The following is an 18,197-nucleotide window of genomic DNA, read 5'->3' on the forward strand; positions in this document are numbered from 1 at the left end:
TTACAGAACAGTGTAATCAATAAGCAAAAAAACATAAAAAGAAAATTAAAGGGAACAAAGGGTCATTAAATAAAGCCTGGCAAAGATAAAAATAAATAAATGTGCACATACTAAAGAGACACATAAATCTAAATGAGGACAGGAACAAAACCCAGATGAGGCAGTATGGGTAGCAGGGCCGGTTCTAGCAGGAATATATGAAATAAATATAATAATTTAATAAATAATTTATTATTATTAAATTAAATGTATTTAATTATTTAATATTAAATAATTAAATTTAATAAAAATAAAAATGTATTTAATTTTATTTATTTTATTAATATTATTAATATTAAATTATATTATTATTAAAAATAATTTATGATATAAAGTAACAAAGTACCACAGTAACAAAATACCAACATTTTTGGACATCCCATAATCTGGCGTTTTTCTGTCATTTTTTTAAAGGTCATACTATAACATAGTATAATTATATATACTACAACGGAGTATAATTGGTGCATTTTTAGCATTTATTAGTCATTTTTGACAAAAATCGACATGCTATAGTACAGGGGTGTCAAACTCTGGCCCGTGGGCCAAATTTGCACATCTATCGCAGTGTAATTTTATTTGGCCCGCGAGGCAATACCAAATTATTATATTATTATTGTAAATTAATGACATTGATGTGTTTTTTATTTGAAATTTGATTTTGCATGTCTGCACTATTTAGTTATATATTGTATGTTTATAAGCGTTGCTGGTTCCATATTTAATGTTAAAGCAAAACATGTTTGGTATATATTAAAAGGTTTATTTGATCAATGTTGGCCCGCGATTTTATTCAAGTTTTAAATTTTGGCCCATTGTGTATTTGAGTTTGACACCCCTGCTATAGCATGACATTTTTATTCAAGGGGGTCATTTGTGGACATCCCATGATATGGTGTTTTCCCGTCATTTCTGGCCATATTATGATCTAATATATCAACTATCAGACTATAATTGACCCATTTGAAGCATTTTAGTGATTTTAATACAAAAATGGACATAGTATGGTATGACTTTCTTTTTTCTTCTTTCGTTCAGGTCGTTAATTTTAATTTAATTTCATCTATCGTCATTTCCATTCAAGTACTAAAGTCTTACGCTTATTTAAAAATGAACTAAAATCCTCTTGTTGGAGTAATAATAAGTGTAGCCTGTGGAACTGTAGCAGTGTCATATGACAGCCTACAGAGCGTCATATGACGCGTGTTGTGGGAGGTCCCATGAGACGTTCTGGCTCGGAGCCACCATGGCCTGTAAACAACAACAGCGTCAAGTTGAAGTAAACTGGATCTGAGAGTCGATCTGCTGTCCGCCGCGGGATCTGATCCCAACCAGTCCGGTGAAGTGGTTCCCAACAATGCGTCGAAGGTGTTCTGGTGAGTAACTCCAACCTTCAAACGACCATGAGCTGTTTTACCATCAACACTGAACCGTACATCGAGCTAATGCTAGCTACATTAGCCGAGCTAGCTAAGGTGTCTGTTAGCTAACAAGCTAATCGCAGCTAGCTGGAAAACATTGTGCTATTAGTGCGGTTTTATTAAAGTGCTTCGATGACTGTCGGACTATTAATCTCTATATCTCTTCGTGGTTATCTGGGTAGGTTTTTAATGTAGTTTTATTCAAAGTTACAGCATAAAATGTCAGCCAGACGGATAGCAACAAGAGCTAATGTAGCTAATGTTAGCCGTCGCCAAGGGCTTTCGAGCGTTTATGGGTTTGCAGCTAGCTAGTTAGCATGCTAGGTAGCTAGCTAGCGGTAAAAGCTAACCTAGAGCGTTATTTATGTGCGACTTTCAGTGATGCATTGTATTAATATTTAGTGATGATATCACTAATGAGCATTGGGACTTCTGTTTCTGGTTTACATGTAGTTTTATTTAGCATTTAGCTCTCCACGCAGCAACGTTACTGCGTGTCGTTAGCGACATTTAGCAAACGTGTAACATTACTGCGATGCCAACAAACACTGACCAGTGGAAGCACATTTATGATCTTTAAGCTTTGTACAGCTTAAAAAAAAATATCCCCCCATTAAATACGGAAACATTGATACATCTCACTGTGTTTTTCCTTTTAATTTGACCTGTTTGAATAGAGAGAATCACGTTAAACTGAAGACTGTAAAATCCATGTTGGGGTTCCGTTTTGCAAAAAAAAATATTGTGGCTCCATTTGTCTGCCACCTCATTCGTTTTGTTTTGTGTTATCGAGTAATAAATCTGTCTATACAGTGTCAGAAAATGTAAAAAACAAGCCATCACTATATCCTAAAGTTCAAGATGTCTTTAAAATGTCGTGTTGTGTGTGGCCAGAGATGTACATTTTTAATAAGGCTGTAATGTAAAATAGAGAAAAAAACAGCTTGTTCTCTGAGCCAGAGACTGGTGTGTGTGTGTGTGTGTGCAGCTCTGCTTGAAATTTGCCTTACAGGAGATTATCAAAATAATAATAATAATAATAATACATTTTATTTGGAGGCGCCTTTCTTGGCACTCAAGGACACCGTACAAAAAAGATAGAAAAGATTCAGCAATAAAATACACAGAATTAATAACAATACAATGCAAAAGATAGATTTGGACAGGGTAATTGTGATCAGAGGGAATAAGCAGTTTTAAACAGATGTGTTAAAATAGTTGACAGGAAGATTTCTGCTGATTGACAGATCCTGTAAATGTGTTCAGCTCTACTACCCGTTACAATTTTTATTTTTTGAAAAGAATCAACACGAACCAAACTAATTCTATCCTTTTGTGTCGCCCTCAGACTGATATCCTTCAGACTGGACATCATCCTTTGCACTGGGTAGCTCACTAGCCATGTCCTCGCAGCAGCCCAACAGCTCAGCTTCCAACAGTCCCACCAACGTCCTCGGTTCTCCTTTCTCAGTTATCAGCCCCTCACTTAACTCCCCCGTGGTCTCCCCCTCTCTAGGATTTGGACCCATCAGCAACAGTCAGGTAACTGACAGCTGCTAGAGTCTGATGTGTGATTTGAAGTGATTTCATGGTGAACAAAACCCAGATGAGGCAGTATGGGTAGCAGGGCCGGTTCTAGCAGGAATATATGAGGGCAGACAGAAATATGAAGGGGGCATCATGCTCCAGCTGGGTGATCAATACCAAAGTAACAAAGTACCACAGTAACGAAATACCAACATTTTTGGACATCCCATAATCTGGTGTTTTTCTGTCATTTTTTGAAAGGTCATTCTATAACATAGTATAATTATATATACTACAACAGAGTATAATTGGTGCATTTTTAGCATTTATTAGTCATTTTTGACAAAAATCGACATGCAGTAGTATGACATTTTTTCAAGGGGGTCATTTTTGGACATCCCATGATATGGTGTTTTCCGTCATTTCTGCCCATATTATGATTTAATATATCAACAGACTATAATTGACCCATTTGAAGCATTTTAGTGATTTTAATACAAAAATGGACATAGTATGGTATGACTTTCTTTTTTCTTCTTTCATTAAGGTCGTTGATTTTAATTAATTTCAGAACATATGTAATAACACGGTAAATATCATCTATCGTCATTTTCATTCAAGTACTAAAGTCTTACGCTTATTTAAAATTAAGTAAAATCATCTTGATGAAATAATAAGTGAAGCCGAACTGTATGGTGCACTTCATTTTTTGTATGTAAGGGATTAATCTGCTGTACGTGGAAGGTGCAGCTTTGGGGTAGGTTGTAATGCTTTTTTTCTTAGTGTAGTGCATGGGCAGTGTTTTCATTAAACATGACACACAATCAATGACATGAATGTATTTTAATTATTATTATTTTTGTTGCTTTGTATATCCAGATATCTTCGTCAGCACCCATATCAGGGATGCATTCAATCAGCAGCTCAGAAGATATCAAGCCTCCGTTCGGCTTGAGGCCCATGCCAGCGCACAGTCCTGGAATAATGCTGTCTCAGAAACGCATGTGTGTCATCTGTGGGGACCGCTCTTCTGGTGAGTGAGTGCGCTAAAAGCCGGATTAGCAGGAGGGAGTTTGTTTTATTTTATTATAGTGTGGATAATCCCCGACTGTGTTTCCTCAACATTTTAACAAAATGGACTTCTGTCACTATTGCTTATAAAAAAAAGTATAAAATATGTGTCCAACTGTAACCTTTACTTTCGTGTTTGGTATTTTATTTCCCATCAACCTCTAACTTTAATTTAATTTTAATTTACAGGCAAACACTATGGAGTGTACAGCTGTGAGGGTTGCAAAGGTTTCTTCAAACGAACTGTGCGCAAAGACCTTAGCTATACCTGCAGGGATAACAAAGAGTGCCTGGTCGACAAACGCCAGCGCAATCGCTGCCAGTACTGCCGCTACCAGAAGTGCCTGGCCATGGGCATGAAGAGAGAAGGTATGCAAAGGAACAGGGCTAATTAAGAGATTTAAGTTCATTTTGAGAGCCAGTTTGGCTGCTGAAGGTTTAGAAAACACATTTTGTTGCGAGCTGTCTTACATGCAACTATACAAAGGTGACATTCATTGGAGTTTGCTGCAGTTAAATTTACATTTTTAGAATGACTCAAACATTGGCAGTCAATTAGATTTCTTAGAATAACTAAATATGCCCAAGAAAGCCCAATTAAATTGATTAAGTAATATTGGATTAGTTCTATTTCTGGCGTAGGTGAGGGTGGATGCCAGATTAGATAAGATAAAGGGTAGAGACGAGTGTATTGGGGCTGGTTTATATAACTAACCCCTTTCCATCTCTTCTCTTCATTTTCTCCTATTCTACCCTTTCTCCATCTTTCAATAGTGATCAAACATGTAAAGTGGATAAAAGAAGATGGAAAAGATGAGGGATGGATGAGTATGACATTGAAATTTTAAAGATACTGTATTTTTATGTTACTTAGACTGGCAGATTTATGTGTGGAAACATACCCAGAAATGATCTAGATGGATAATGGTATATAGTGCATTGTGATGGTAGGCTGCTTTGTAAAATAAGCAGCCAGACAGCTGTAGTTGTTCTGCTGAATTTGTGCAACTGATTTAAAATCTGAAGGAATGGATTAGTGTTGAAGCAGCAAAAGATATAACAGATCATTTTAGTTAAAGCTATAACAGGTCTAAAGTATCTAAAATGCATTCAGTATATGATAAATATATTCTAAGAGGTCTGGCCTCTTTACTAGTTCTGTGCAGCTCTAATTTTGGCTCCAGATTTAGGCACATAAAGTCTGATCGCTCTGCTTTGCCACCAGTTCAATCACCATGCCAATTTGTTATGGCTGCACTTTTGTCAGACTATCTGATCTAGCAGTCAGATGAGCAGATCATATGTTACAGTGTCAGTGCTTTCAAAGACTTTGACTGTTGTGGTCTTGTTTTTTTTCTCCCTATCAGATTGAGGGAAATATTTTGGATTAGACAACAGCTTCTGTTCTTCCACCTCACTGAGATCAGTCTCCTTTGGGGTTGCTGCAGACAACATAGACTTTGTCTCTCCCTCTTTTTTTTTAATACTCTTGTTAAGTTTTTTTAACAAACTCCACATGCTACTCTCTGTTGTTCTCATTGTGCTTTGTGCTGTTAGGACAGCACCGCTCTGGAGTAAGGCTGCTATTTCAGTTGGGGTGGGAAGAACATAGGTTTTTAGATGCATTGTGATTCTGTTTTTAAAGATTTTAGTATTTTGTAATCCATTAAACTAATGCATGCAAGCTAACTGGAAAGCATGTTAATAACAAGCTCATGCATGTAACTTCAACCTGTCGGTTACTTTACTTCTGGTGATAAAGGAAGTAAATTCATCTGACTTTTGTCATGATGGATATTAATTATGCTATTGTGAATGAACTAATCAGTAGAAAAGATATGGAAATGTTGAATCAATATGTTTAAAGATACATTGAGAAACATTTCACAATTATAACTCCCTGAATTTAAATTAAAACTTAAGGAATGTACATTAGGGATTTATAGCCCCACACTAGAGTTGTAATTGACAGCAGTTTACTAAATTCAAGGCTTTTGAAATTTATTTGTATTGTCATGATGCATTTTTGTCAAGACAATATTTGAACAGGACTTTCTCAATGCAGCAAAAACCCTGCAAGAGGCAGAGTATTTTGCACAATATCACTTTTTTAACTGATAACTTCATCAGTTTACATCTTTCATTCTTTAGTATTTACCATCACCCCGTTCCTTTTCTCCCCCCCACCACTGTTTTCTTATGTTTTGTCTGACGCAGCGGTGCAGGAGGAACGCCAGCGGAACAGAGAGCGTGAAGGCGAGCTGGAGTTCAGTGTAGGAGTCAATGAGGAGATGCCTGTGGAGAAGATTTTAGAGGCAGAGACTGCTGTGGAGCAAAAGACTGAGCTTCACTCTGATGGTGGTTCTGCAGGCAACTCTGTGAGTTGTTACAACTTTACAACCAATAGTTAGATATAAGTCACTTTGTCAGTCGTCTGATTTTTTGCAGATGGGCCTCGTGGTTTTAGAATAACCTAATGAAAAACATGCTCCTCGGTGCAGACTTGCTGTAATTGCTGGAAGTATTTGGATATACAACTAAGAACATGTATCTGTTGTTTGCTTTCAGCCCCATGATGCAGTCACCAACATCTGCCAGACTGCAGACAAACAGCTGTTTGCCCTGGTGGAGTGGGCAAAGAGGATCCCCCATTTCTCTGAACTTCCCCTTGATGACCAGGTCATCCTCCTGCGCGCAGGTAAGATCCATGATCCCCATGGAACCACACCTTTAAAATCAACACACAGTGACAAGATCACCAGGCACATTATCATTGTTGTAGTGTTACCAAGTACACTTCTGGAAGAGTTACACTGGCTTAAATATTGATTGATTGATTGATTTTATTTGACCATTCTTGATATAAAAAAATATGAAACAGCAACCGGTGTCATACGTAATATAAATAGATAAAAAATAGTCAGGGATGACACAATAAAGCCCTAAGGCTTATTTCCATTGTGGTCCCTATAAGGCAGGAGACAGGGGACAGTAGGAGCATATCTTACATAAATCAAACAAGTACCATTCTTACATACATACATGCATCAATCATTCATAAGTCACATAAAAACATAAATTACAGTTTCAAATACACGCGACAGATACAGATTGCCAACATTCTAAGATTGGTGTTTAAACCATTTTTTGAAGTTTTGTTTAAAACTGCGTATGCATTCTGATTGATTTAAGTGGGCCAGGTAACCTGTTCCAAGAGAATAATATTCTGCTTTCATGTTTCGAGTGGAAAGTGGTCTTATACAATTACACTGTTGTCTAACACACACACACACACACACACACACACACATAGATAGATAGATAGATAGATAGATAGATAGACAGTTGCAGAAGTAATGTCTGATGTTTGATGATGTGTATATAGCTAATGCTTATTTCCAACACCAGTCTTTTGATGGGCATTAATATTTCAAATAATCATTTAAAGTTCACTTTACAATTTAAATGTTAAAATAAGTGCATATAGTAATAAAAAATACACTGATAATCAGTCAAACTAGTGACACTAACAAATATAATGCAAAACATTAACAAATTAACTCAAGTGCATAAATACTAAAGTAGTTATATGATAACGCTAATGTTGGTATTTGTGCATGGGTAGATTCATTAAAAGATAACTGTAGACATTATGTTTGGTGATGTTCTAAGAGGGTTTTACTGCCAATAACAAGCTGAGATTGTATACGTGTTGCGTTTGCACCCTGGGAAGTGAATCTCAGAGGGAGCTGGTAGGTAGCTAACAAGTGTTAGCAGCAGTGGGAATACATGGAGATGTGTCAGACACGCTGGGGACGGAGAACAGTCACACTGAGATCAAAACAATGTTTTTATATATATATAGTTCAGGCTCCAACCTCAGGAGGGATTTTATTTTACAGTTCAAAGAGTTCCCTTTTTAAAAAACTGCCTTTCATTGTGAGTGTGATTCTACCTTAAGAACTACTTTCTCTTTTATCTCATTGCTTATTGTGACTTTTTGTACCTGTCAGGGTGGAATGAGCTCCTCATTGCTTCGTTCTCCCATCGCTCCATCGGTTTGAAGGATGGAGTCCTCCTGGCCTCGGAGCTGCAGCGCGACAGTGCACACAGCGCCGGAGTCGGAGCCATTTTTGACAGGTGCATCCACCAAGACAAAAACATGCAAATCTAGTCAGATATAGACTACTGGTCAGAAGTTTTAGAACACACCAACTTTTCCAGAATTTAATTGAAAATGATGCAGTTTAATGTCTCAGTGTACTCTGAAATGAATGCACATTTGCAACATTTAAAATTCTTTATTGAGCATGATAGTGTTTTGAAAGTAAAAAAAAAGATTCAAAATCACATTTTATGTTGGACTAAAGGACTAAAAAAAGACACAAAATGACTTAAAAAAATGACACAAAATGACCAAAAAAAGACACAAAATGACTTACAAAGACATGAAAAGAATTCAAAAATGGACAAAATAGCCCAAGACTCCATAGAGTTAAGTTGTTAACCCATTTCTTGTTCCCTGAAAAAGGCCTACTTGTATAATTCTGAAATGTACATTATTTTCCAGTTTTGGTTAAGCTTACCTTTTTTTATTTACCTCTGGCAGTTCACCACTTACCTTTGGACCCTTTCAAGCTGTTCATTTGACTTGAACTGCTTGAATTTCAATAAAAAACTGGAAAAATTGGGCTGTTCTAAAACTTTTGACCGGTAGTGTATGTACATTGAAAGTAATTGTAATGCCTTTGCCGTGTCTGTATAATAACTAGTTTGATGTTTCACAGGGAGAGTGTGCAGAGCGCGGAGGTCGGCGCTATATTTGACAGGTAATTTGACACATTTGTAATATTAATGATTGAGTTTGAGTCAATCATTTTGGCATTGTGCTCTCTGTATTTTACACTCTGAAGCCTTTTCCAAACATCTTTATGATATTTGTCATTATTCAGGGTTCTTACGGAGCTCGTCAATAAAATGAGAGATATGCAAATGGACAAAACAGAGCTGGGCTGTCTCCGAGCCATCGTCCTCTTCAACCCAGGTGCCTGCATGATGCTGATGACTTCATAAGAAACACTTTTAACAAGATGTGTGTTGCGCCTGATTAAGATATTGTCTCTATATGGTCTTCCAGATGCTAAAGGGCTCTCTAACACCAGTGAGGTGGAGCTCCTTAGAGAAAAGGTCTATGCATCATTGGAAGCCTACTGCAAACAGAAATACCCAGAGCAGCAGGGAAGGTAAATGAGTTTTCTACTGCATCTCACAATGTAAAACATCAAAGTAGAACATAATGGCCCTCATTTATCAAACGAGTGTACGTCAGAAAGTGAGCATAATGTGGGCGTAAGATGATTTCTATAAGCCTCGGCATTTATCAATTTGGACGTGATCAGATCTCAGTCTGCTCTCAGCTCGTGTACACAAATCTGAGTCAGCGTGAAGTCGACACGTCTGAGTCTGAGAATTGATCTGAGACTACAGTAGTTTAATGCTCCGCTACTCTGCTGACAGCACCACTGATTTCCTTCTTTTTCACTTTTTATGCTGCCAAACAAAACTAGTTTGTTGTGTTGCTGCTGTTGGATGTCAGCGTTTCACTTTCTGACTCTGAGAAATTCCTCTTCTTTATGAATTAAAACTAACTTTAAAACATTGTTTACCTCCTTCAACCAAAAAGCTGAAACCTTCTAAGTCCGTGCTCCAAATGTAAAATATTCAGCGAACTTGTTTGAGTTTATAACTATAAGTACTTTTATTTCATAAACCTCCGTCGCTGCGTATTTCTTTAATATGTCTGTATTGCCCCTATTGTTAATTGTAACGGTGCACTTTGCTAATAAAGCGACTTTAGAGGGTGAAAAAATCCTCTTTTTGGCCGTATTGCGCCCTTCGGTGTCGTAAACTCTGACGGCGAGTCTTCTGAATCGGGTATATACCGTATTTTCCGGACTATAAGTCGCTCCGGAGTACAAGTCGCACCAGCCATAAAATGCATAATAAAGAAGGAAAAACATATATAAGTCGCACTGGAGTATAAGTCGCATTTTTGGGGGAAATTTATTTGATAAAATCCAACACCAAGAACAGACATGTCATCTTGAAAGGCAATTTAAAATAAAAATAGAATAGAGGCAACAACAGGCTGAATAATTGTACGGTATGCTTACGTTACATGACACAACTGAGAACGTGCCTGGTATGTTAACATAACATATTAAGAGTTATTCAGATAACTATAGCATAAATAACATGCTAAGAAGTTTACCAAACCATCCGTGTCACTCCAAATAACTAAAATCCAATGAAATCTTCATCCTCGGTGTCACTTTTAAACAACTCCGCTAACTCCGGAGGTAGAAGATGCGGCGCTTCTTCTTCTACGTCGCTTACGTCAGACTCATCCTCATACTCGGCCTAGAGCGCCCTCTGGCGGTTTAGTGTGAAAATAACATGTGAAATGATATACCGGTAATAATGTGTTAATAATTTCACACATAAGTTGCTCCAGAGTATAAGTCGCACCCCCGGCCAAACTATGAAAAAAAGTGCGACTTATAGTCCGGAAAATACGGTATTATATTTATATTGTATATATTAAGGCGTGGTATTTAAATGACGCATGTTTCGAGCGGCCACATTTATCAACAGCCGATCATTCTCACGCTGTGATTGGAGAGATACGATCGTTTGATAAATCACACGTAAACCCTGTCGTAAGACCAAGTATACACTCGGATCTGCGCTGGTTTCTACGCCGGCTTGATAAATGAGGCCCAGTGGGAGCATTGTTTAATCTTGTGGTTGTCTTGTCTCCTTGCAGGTTCGCTAAGCTTCTCCTTCGACTGCCAGCACTGCGATCTATTGGCTTGAAGTGCTTGGAGCACCTGTTCTTCTTCAAGCTGATCGGTGACACACCTATTGACACTTTCCTCATGGAAATGCTTGAAGCTCCCCATCAGTTGTCTTAGATAGGAAACACGTACTGTGGTTAGGTTTAGATAGCTGAAGTCTGGGAAGCTGGAGTGGGACTGGAGTGGCACTTTAAGTTCTTTGAAGATTTGTCAATTTGTCTCACTGCTGTCTGCGTTACACTATCTTAGTGTAGCACAGATCTGCTCTTTAGACCAAACCCAAGGCTTGGCATGATCTACAAGCTGGTGCTATATGTTGAAACATGAGTAACTATGGTTTAAAAAAAAGTATTTTTAAAAATGTAAACATTTACATATTTCCCTCACAGGAGCTATAATTTGGGTATACATTTTTATATGAGCTTTTTAGACACCATCAAGATTCAGTTGTTTCTGCAACTGAACTGAAACCCCAAGACCTATTTTTTAAAGGAAGGCAAACAGAATAATGTGTATGCATCAAGGATGTAGTCTTCTTTTTATAATTTTTAATTCAAGCCAGCTCTAAAAGAATAAAAAATGTACCAAACAGTCACCGGGAACTGTGTCCAACAACAGCTCTGAGTTTACTTGTATCCATTGCAGAAGATTAAAATCGAACATTGACCTGCGATAGAAGACGAGTCAGTGATTGAAAGCGTCGGGTCCCACTTGTCTGTTGCTTGAGGATCAGCTTTATGTGTCTGGTAACATACAGTTAGTGTTGTTTACTTCTTTGCCATTTTATAAATCTAATCACTTTGTGGTTAACGATTAAACTGCACTGCACACTTGCTATGTACTATTTCTAAAAAAACACACTTTTAATAAACGCCTGGCCTTTGAATAGTCAGGCGTTTGTCTTTTGGTGCTATTTCAGTAAAAAAATTTGACATTCTTGGTGCAGACGCACACCAAACGGCAAACCTAAGAAAATATGCAAAACTGAAAATCCCTTTGTTAATCTTTGTTAAAAATGTAGCAATATAAAATGTAAACTGCATAAGAGCTTTCTGCCTGTCAGTCATTCAGGGGTTTTACAAAGTAAATCATGTCTGGTGGAAAGGGAATACTCCATTTTGTAATTTATCTATACAATTCAAAGGTACTGTGCAAAAGTAATTGTTCAGGGAAAATGTATATTGATAAATTTGAATTATGATCAGGATATACAAATTATATAATTTTTAATATGTGCCCTTGTTTTTAGTTTTCAGCTAGTATAAAGCAGAACATGTCTTGGGTTGCACTGGATTTGCTGAGACTGTTTCAGCTGATTATTTTGTTTTTGTGCTTTTTTTTTTTTTTTTTTCTTTTGATGCTCAATTGTATTTTCCAACTTTCCCCCCCCTTTTTGTAGGTAGCTGTCTTGTTCATCGTTATGTCTCTGCAATTTATTAAAAGCAAACCATAATCACATTTAGATCCATAACACCTGTGGACATATAGGAATTTTAAACAAGACCAAAAGAGGTCTGTATGATGGCCATGTGTAAACCCCAGATGAGCTGTATTGGTAAGCTTGTCATCGACCTCTATATGCTCTTGAACATAAAGTGACTTGAAGCATGGGTTGTGTGGACTGAAAATAAAGAGGCTTAAGTTTTTCTTGTTTGCTTTTTCTTTAACAATAGTCATAAATGTGACACTCGGCATAATAAATGATGCTTCTTGGCCACTAGCTGACGTGGCTTACATGGTTTTCGGTTCGGTCCGCTGGCCGGGCCCCTGATTGGCCGGGCCCCTGGGTAACTGGGCCCCTGAGTGGCCCCTAACAATCCTCTCCATGATGTCATCAGCTGTATCATCTGTGCCGTTCACTGGGTCGTCGATGGCGGAGCACCACGGGGGAACACGCCCTGAAACAGTAAGGACAGTTTGGAGAAAACAGACTTGTAATTTTAATGACATATGAGATATAATTAATTTTCTAAGTTGATACAAATAAGAATATAATATGGCCAGAAATGACAGAAAAAAAAACATTCTGGGGTGTCAAAAGAATTTTAAAATGCCTAAGAATGCTTAAAATGGTTCAATTACAGACTGTTGATACATATTAGAGCATAAGAAACTACAGAAAAAAACCCATATTATGCAATGTCCTAAAATGACTCCCTCAAAAAAAGTCATACTATAGCATGTCAATTTTTTTTGTTAAAATGCATAACAATGCTTAAAATTTGTCTATTGTATCTATTGATACATATTAGAGTGCAATATGGCCAGAAATGACCAAAAATGACCCCCTCAAAAAAGAGTCATCAACGTGACGTTTGTCAAAAGTGGTCAAATGGTTCAATTACAGACTGTTGATACATATTAGAGGATAAGAAACTACAGAAAAAAAACCATATTATGCAATGTCCAAAAATGACCCCCTCAAAAAAAAAGTCATACTATAGCATGTCAATTTTTGTAAAAAAAATTGTGAAATTTTAAAATGCATAACAATGCAAAAACACCATATTATGCGGTGTCTAAAAACCAAAAAAAAAAGTTATAGGCATGTTGATTTTTGTCAAAAATTGTGAAATTTTAAAATGCCTAAGAATGCTTGAAATGAGTCTATTGTAGTTTTGGGATGTCAAAAATAGTCATACAATAGTATGTCGATTTTAAAATGCCTAAAAATGCTTCAACTGGGTCAAATATAGTCTGATGATACATATTAGAACATAATATGGCCAGAAATGACAGAAAAACACTCTTTCTGGGATGTCCAAAAATGAGCCCTTCATAAAGAAGTCATACTATAGTATGTCAATTTTTAAAATGCCTAAGAATGCTTAAAATGAGTCTATTGTATCTATTGATACATATTAGAGTGCAATATGGCCAGAAATTACAGAAAAACATTCTAGGATGTCCAAAAATGAGCCCCTCAAAAAAGAGTCATCAACGTGACGTTTGCCAAAAGTGGTCAGATTTTAAAATGCCTAAGAATGCTTCAAATGGTTCAATTACAGACTGTTGATACATATTAGAGCATAATAAACTACAGAAAAAAACCCATATTATGCAATGTGCAAAACCGACCCCCTCAAAAAAAAGTCATACTATAGCATGTCAGTTTTTGTCAAAAATGGTCAGATTTTAAAATGCCTAAAAATGCTTCAACTGGGTCAAATATAGTCTGATGATACATATTAGAGCATAATATGGCCAGAAATGACAGAAAACCACCAAATTCTGGGATGTCCAAAAATGAGCCCTTCATAAAGAAGTCATACTATATATAGCACGTTGATTTTTGGCAAAAATGGTCAAATTTTAAAATGGGTCTATTCTAGTCTATTGATACTTATTAGAGCATAATGTCCAGAAATGACAGAAAAAACGCCATATTCTGGGGGCCCAAAAATGACCCCCTCAACAAAAAAAGCCCTGCTATAGCATGTCAATTTTTGTAAAAAAAAGTCAAATTTTAGAATGCATTAAAATACTTAAAATGGGTCAATTATAGTCTGTTGATGCATATTACAGAATAATGATATAAAACACCATATTATGGAATGTCCCATAATGACCCTTATACCAGTAATTCTCAACCTTTTTGAGTCGCAACCCCCAATTTAACATGCACGTTGTCTGCGACCCCCACTCACTGAACACAATCTCACACGCACAGTTCATATCACCCAAAAAAGAAACAAAATGACCAAAAAAAGGAAACAAAATGACCAAAAAAAGACACAAAATGAAGAAAAAAAGACACAAAATGACAAAAAAAAGAAAAAAAATGACCAAAAAAAGACACAAAATTACTTAAAAAAGACACAAAAAGACCCAAAAAAGAAAAAAATTACCAAAAAAAGACTCAAAATGACCAAAAAAGACTCAAAATGACCAAAAAAGACTCAAAATGACCAAAAAAAGACACAAAATGACCAAAAAATGAAAAAAAGACACAAAATGACTTAAAAAAGACACAAAATGACCAAAAAAAGACACAAAAAGACCCAAAAAAGAAAAAAAATTACCAAAAAAAGACTCAAAATGACCAAAAGAAGATACAAAATGACTAAAAAGAAGACACAAAATGACCAAAAAAAGGAAACAAAATTACCAAAAAAGACACAAATTGACCAGAAAATTATCAAAAAAAGACACAAAATGACAAAAAAAAAAATACATTAATTGACCAAAAAGACTAAAACACATGAACACATGAACACTTTAACACAGTGGAGACAGAGCTGACTTCCAAAATGATTTGGCGACCCCCAGAAATCATCTCGTGACCCCAATTGGGGTCCCGACCCCAAGGTTGAGAATAGCTGCCCTATAGCATGTAGATGTTGCTGTTCCCATTGTTACTACTGATTGCAGCTGTTACTCTCAAGCCTTCCACACAATTAAGAGATAAAGTAATAAAAAAAAACAGCCATCAAATGTTTTTTGAGCCTTTTTATTGTATTTGTTACATAGTTTTTGCTGTGGGCATAGGCGCAATAGAAGCCTTAGTAGTATAGCAGTTGTGTCCAAGTTCCACAGTGATCTTATGGCACAGGCAGCAATGTGTGTGGTGGGCTAATGTTAAATTAAAAGAAGAGAATGTTGAGTGCAATGAAATCAAAAGGCTTCCACAGGACCAGATGGTGACTTCATCACTGCGTCTTTCACCACGTTTGTTCACTTTGCAGTCTGTGAAGTTTGTGAGTTTCAGAACACAAACCTAAAGCTCTGAAGGTGAACCTCCTTTTGTTTTTCAAGCAGAAGTGACACCTTTTTAAACCATGCATGGCTTGGTTTGCTTAAATTATATTTAGAATAATACTGCTTTTAGTCTATGATACACTATTCTACACATGGAGCAAAAAAAACAACAACAAAATCCAACAGGAACAACATAAAGACATCATGACATGTACATCATTTTACAGCATTCTCCCTATATTACTTTACACATCTACTAGTCTTGTTTTTGACAAAAATCAGTACAATCTGGGAAACACGATGAGCTCTTCCTCCATAACTTCACTTCTACTAAGTTGCATGCTACACATGAAGTCTAAGGTGCTGAAAAGTTTCAGGAAATTCTAAACAAAAAGCCCCAAACAAACAAACCGTACTGCTGGTGTGGTTTTACGTAGCTCCATTCTGATTTTCTCTCCATGGCTATGTTTCCATCACAGTGAACATTTTTACCTTGCCATGATATAAGCTGAAATTATTATAAATTTAGTCAAGGCCGTTCCAAATTAATAGCACAATGAGGTCAGAAATAGTCAAAAAACAGACCTACAGAATCAAAACTCCTTCTTAGATTTACATGTTTTAAAATGTCAATTTTTGGGAGATTTTTCATATTACTAATTATAATCTTACCCCTGATGTTCACATTCATAGTTAGAGAATTAATATTATATGAATGAAAACATGTGATCTCCAGTGATGCCAGTTGTACACATTAATTTGGCCCGGTCTATTTTTTTAACAATGCATGTCCATATTCTACAGTAAGGCAACAAGATACAGCTAATGTGCATGTCCCATCCCTAAGTTGTCATAAATACTTAAAAGCTATCTTTATAACATACTGTTTGATCCAAGACATAACATGGAGAAAAAAAAGAAAAGTTTAAAAACACTGGTTAAAAATAAATCACAGCTCGTGAATGATGATCATTGCAGTATTATCCTCTCACAGACTGCACATCTCTAGTAACATTTTCTTGATTATATGTCCCTGAAAACCACTTAATAAATAACTGTCTCTGAAAGGCACTCTGAGATGTGCAGCTCATAGTTTCTAGAAAATAAAACGACTTAATTAACTCTGAAGATTGCTCACCTAACACTGCGCATGCTTTCCTTGGAAATAGGTCACATGATGCAACTTGAATTCATTTGTTTCAGCTAAAAATGTTGATGAGCATAAAAGTCTGAAACTAGTGATTTCCTCCACAGTAACTAAACTGTTGATATGATCTTTAAAAAGATGATTAATTACTTCTTATCCAGTCAACAAAAAGACATTTAACAAGCCTTCTGTGCTGTTCTGCCTCCACTATGTCCTCTTTGTTTAGACGTTAAAAACTGTGCTACTGTTGATTTGCTGGTTAAACTGGTGAGTTGTTTTCAGATGTCAGTGGTTCATCAGTGTCAAGGATTTCACATTCCATTGATACCCAACTTTACATCCAGTGCAAATGTTCCTTATTTGAGCACCTTCTTGAGCAAAATGAAAAGAAACACAAAACTACCACAGTAGTATAATAACCCTCTGCACAAAGCATCCATTCAACAGATGAAACGTCTTTCAGTTTGTCTGTGAAGCAGTGAGAGTTTAGTGTCTGGACACTTCCTGCCCTTTGGGTTCAGTCAAGGCCACTGAGAGTGAAGCACACGCACTGCCAACTTTCAAAAAACACACTTTCTGCGCAGGTGTTTGTATGCGATGTCCCGTTGGAAGGATGATTGTGATGAAGCGTGTGAGTCATCATGTTCCTCCAGCAGCAGGAAGCTGAATGCAGCGCTCTGTTTCTGTCTCTGAGTTCTCTCAGTTCATGAATAAAACCTTTTATCCACTCTCTTCAGAGAAGCACTTGTGTCAAGCATATGTGAACCAAACGCATTAAGATGAGGTCAACTCATCGAAGCTGAGGGAGCGTGGGTTGCCAGGTTGGGTTGCCAGGTTGGGTGCAGGCGATGGCGGGGCAGTGAAAGGGCTCCAGACGTCCTCACGTCCAGTCACACCTGCATCTCTGAGCCGCTGGACAAACCCAGAGCGTTAGCCTCCTCCGTGGTCAGACCGTTCTTCAGAGTCCTCCTCACTGCACACACACAGAATCATAAAATATTATTATTATTAATAAATCTTTCCTTCCACATGCCATCACACTGTACAACAACAATAACAAATAATAGTCTGGTTCATTACATACTGTCGCTATGCACTTTGTTTTTTATGCACACTGTTCAGTGCACCTTATTTGTTTCACAGCACCAAACATTTATTTTTATACTGTATATTCATATTTATTCTGCACTGGAATTCTATTCTACTCCTTAATACATACTCCTTCTTTAGACACTTTATTTTTTATTGTATTTTTATATTTTATTGCTTGAAGTATGCCTATGTTGTTCTTTTTATTTAATTGTGTTGTTATTGTCTCTGTGTGTAATGCTGCTGCTACACTGTAATCTCCCAGCTTGGGATAAATAAAGCTATCTATCTATCTATCTATCTATCTATCTCTCTATCTCTCTATCTATCTATCTATCTATCTATCTA

The 18,197-nt window shown here is 36.7% G+C and overlaps 2 protein-coding genes across 3 annotated transcripts in view; one reads left to right on the top strand and one right to left on the bottom strand.

Moving 5' to 3' along the window:
• The first annotated feature begins 1,267 nt into the window (after positions 1 to 1,267).
• rxrbb (retinoid x receptor, beta b) lies at positions 1,268 to 12,561 on the top strand. 2 transcript variants are annotated; one of them, XM_059339279.1, is made up of 12 exons: positions 1,268 to 1,415; positions 2,809 to 3,002; positions 3,867 to 4,020; positions 4,248 to 4,427; positions 4,833 to 4,886; positions 6,276 to 6,436; positions 6,627 to 6,756; positions 8,072 to 8,198; positions 8,846 to 8,887; positions 9,011 to 9,102; positions 9,196 to 9,301; positions 10,885 to 12,561. In XM_059339279.1, the coding sequence occupies exons 2-12, from the start codon at positions 2,862 to 2,864 to the stop codon at positions 11,030 to 11,032; spliced, it is 1,335 nt and encodes a 444-aa protein (XP_059195262.1). In that variant the 5' UTR covers positions 1,268 to 1,415; positions 2,809 to 2,861; the 3' UTR covers positions 11,033 to 12,561. The 2 variants fall into 2 exon arrangements, with proteins under 2 accessions (XP_059195262.1, XP_059195263.1); XM_059339280.1 differs by lacking the exon at positions 4,833 to 4,886.
• Positions 12,562 to 15,340: 2,779 nt separating this feature from the next.
• Positions 15,341 to 18,197, bottom strand: part of fhod3b (formin homology 2 domain containing 3b) — a 139,498-nt gene continuing 136,641 nt past the window's right edge. Inside the window, exon 26 of the mRNA XM_059339282.1 lies at positions 15,341 to 17,733. Coding sequence (XP_059195265.1) covers positions 17,651 to 17,733 — 83 coding nt within the window. The 3' untranslated portion in view covers positions 15,341 to 17,650. The remainder of the gene's footprint in view (positions 17,734 to 18,197) is intronic.

This window comes from Centropristis striata, chromosome 8 (assembly GCF_030273125.1).
Source record: "Centropristis striata isolate RG_2023a ecotype Rhode Island chromosome 8, C.striata_1.0, whole genome shotgun sequence".
Lineage (NCBI taxonomy): Eukaryota > Metazoa > Chordata > Actinopteri > Perciformes > Serranidae > Centropristis > Centropristis striata.

Bases quoted from the DNA above. Each gene is read 5' to 3' on its own strand.
- rxrbb (XM_059339279.1), top strand. From the start codon at position 2,862: ATGTCCTCGCAGCAGCCCAACAGCTCAGCTTCCAACAGTCCCACCAAC. The intron at 8,888-9,010 runs GTAATTTGACAC...GTCATTATTCAG, and splicing joins GTCGGCGCTATATTTGACAG to GGTTCTTACGGAGCTCGTCA. The intron at 9,302-10,884 runs GTAAATGAGTTT...GTCTCCTTGCAG, and splicing joins TACCCAGAGCAGCAGGGAAG to GTTCGCTAAGCTTCTCCTTC.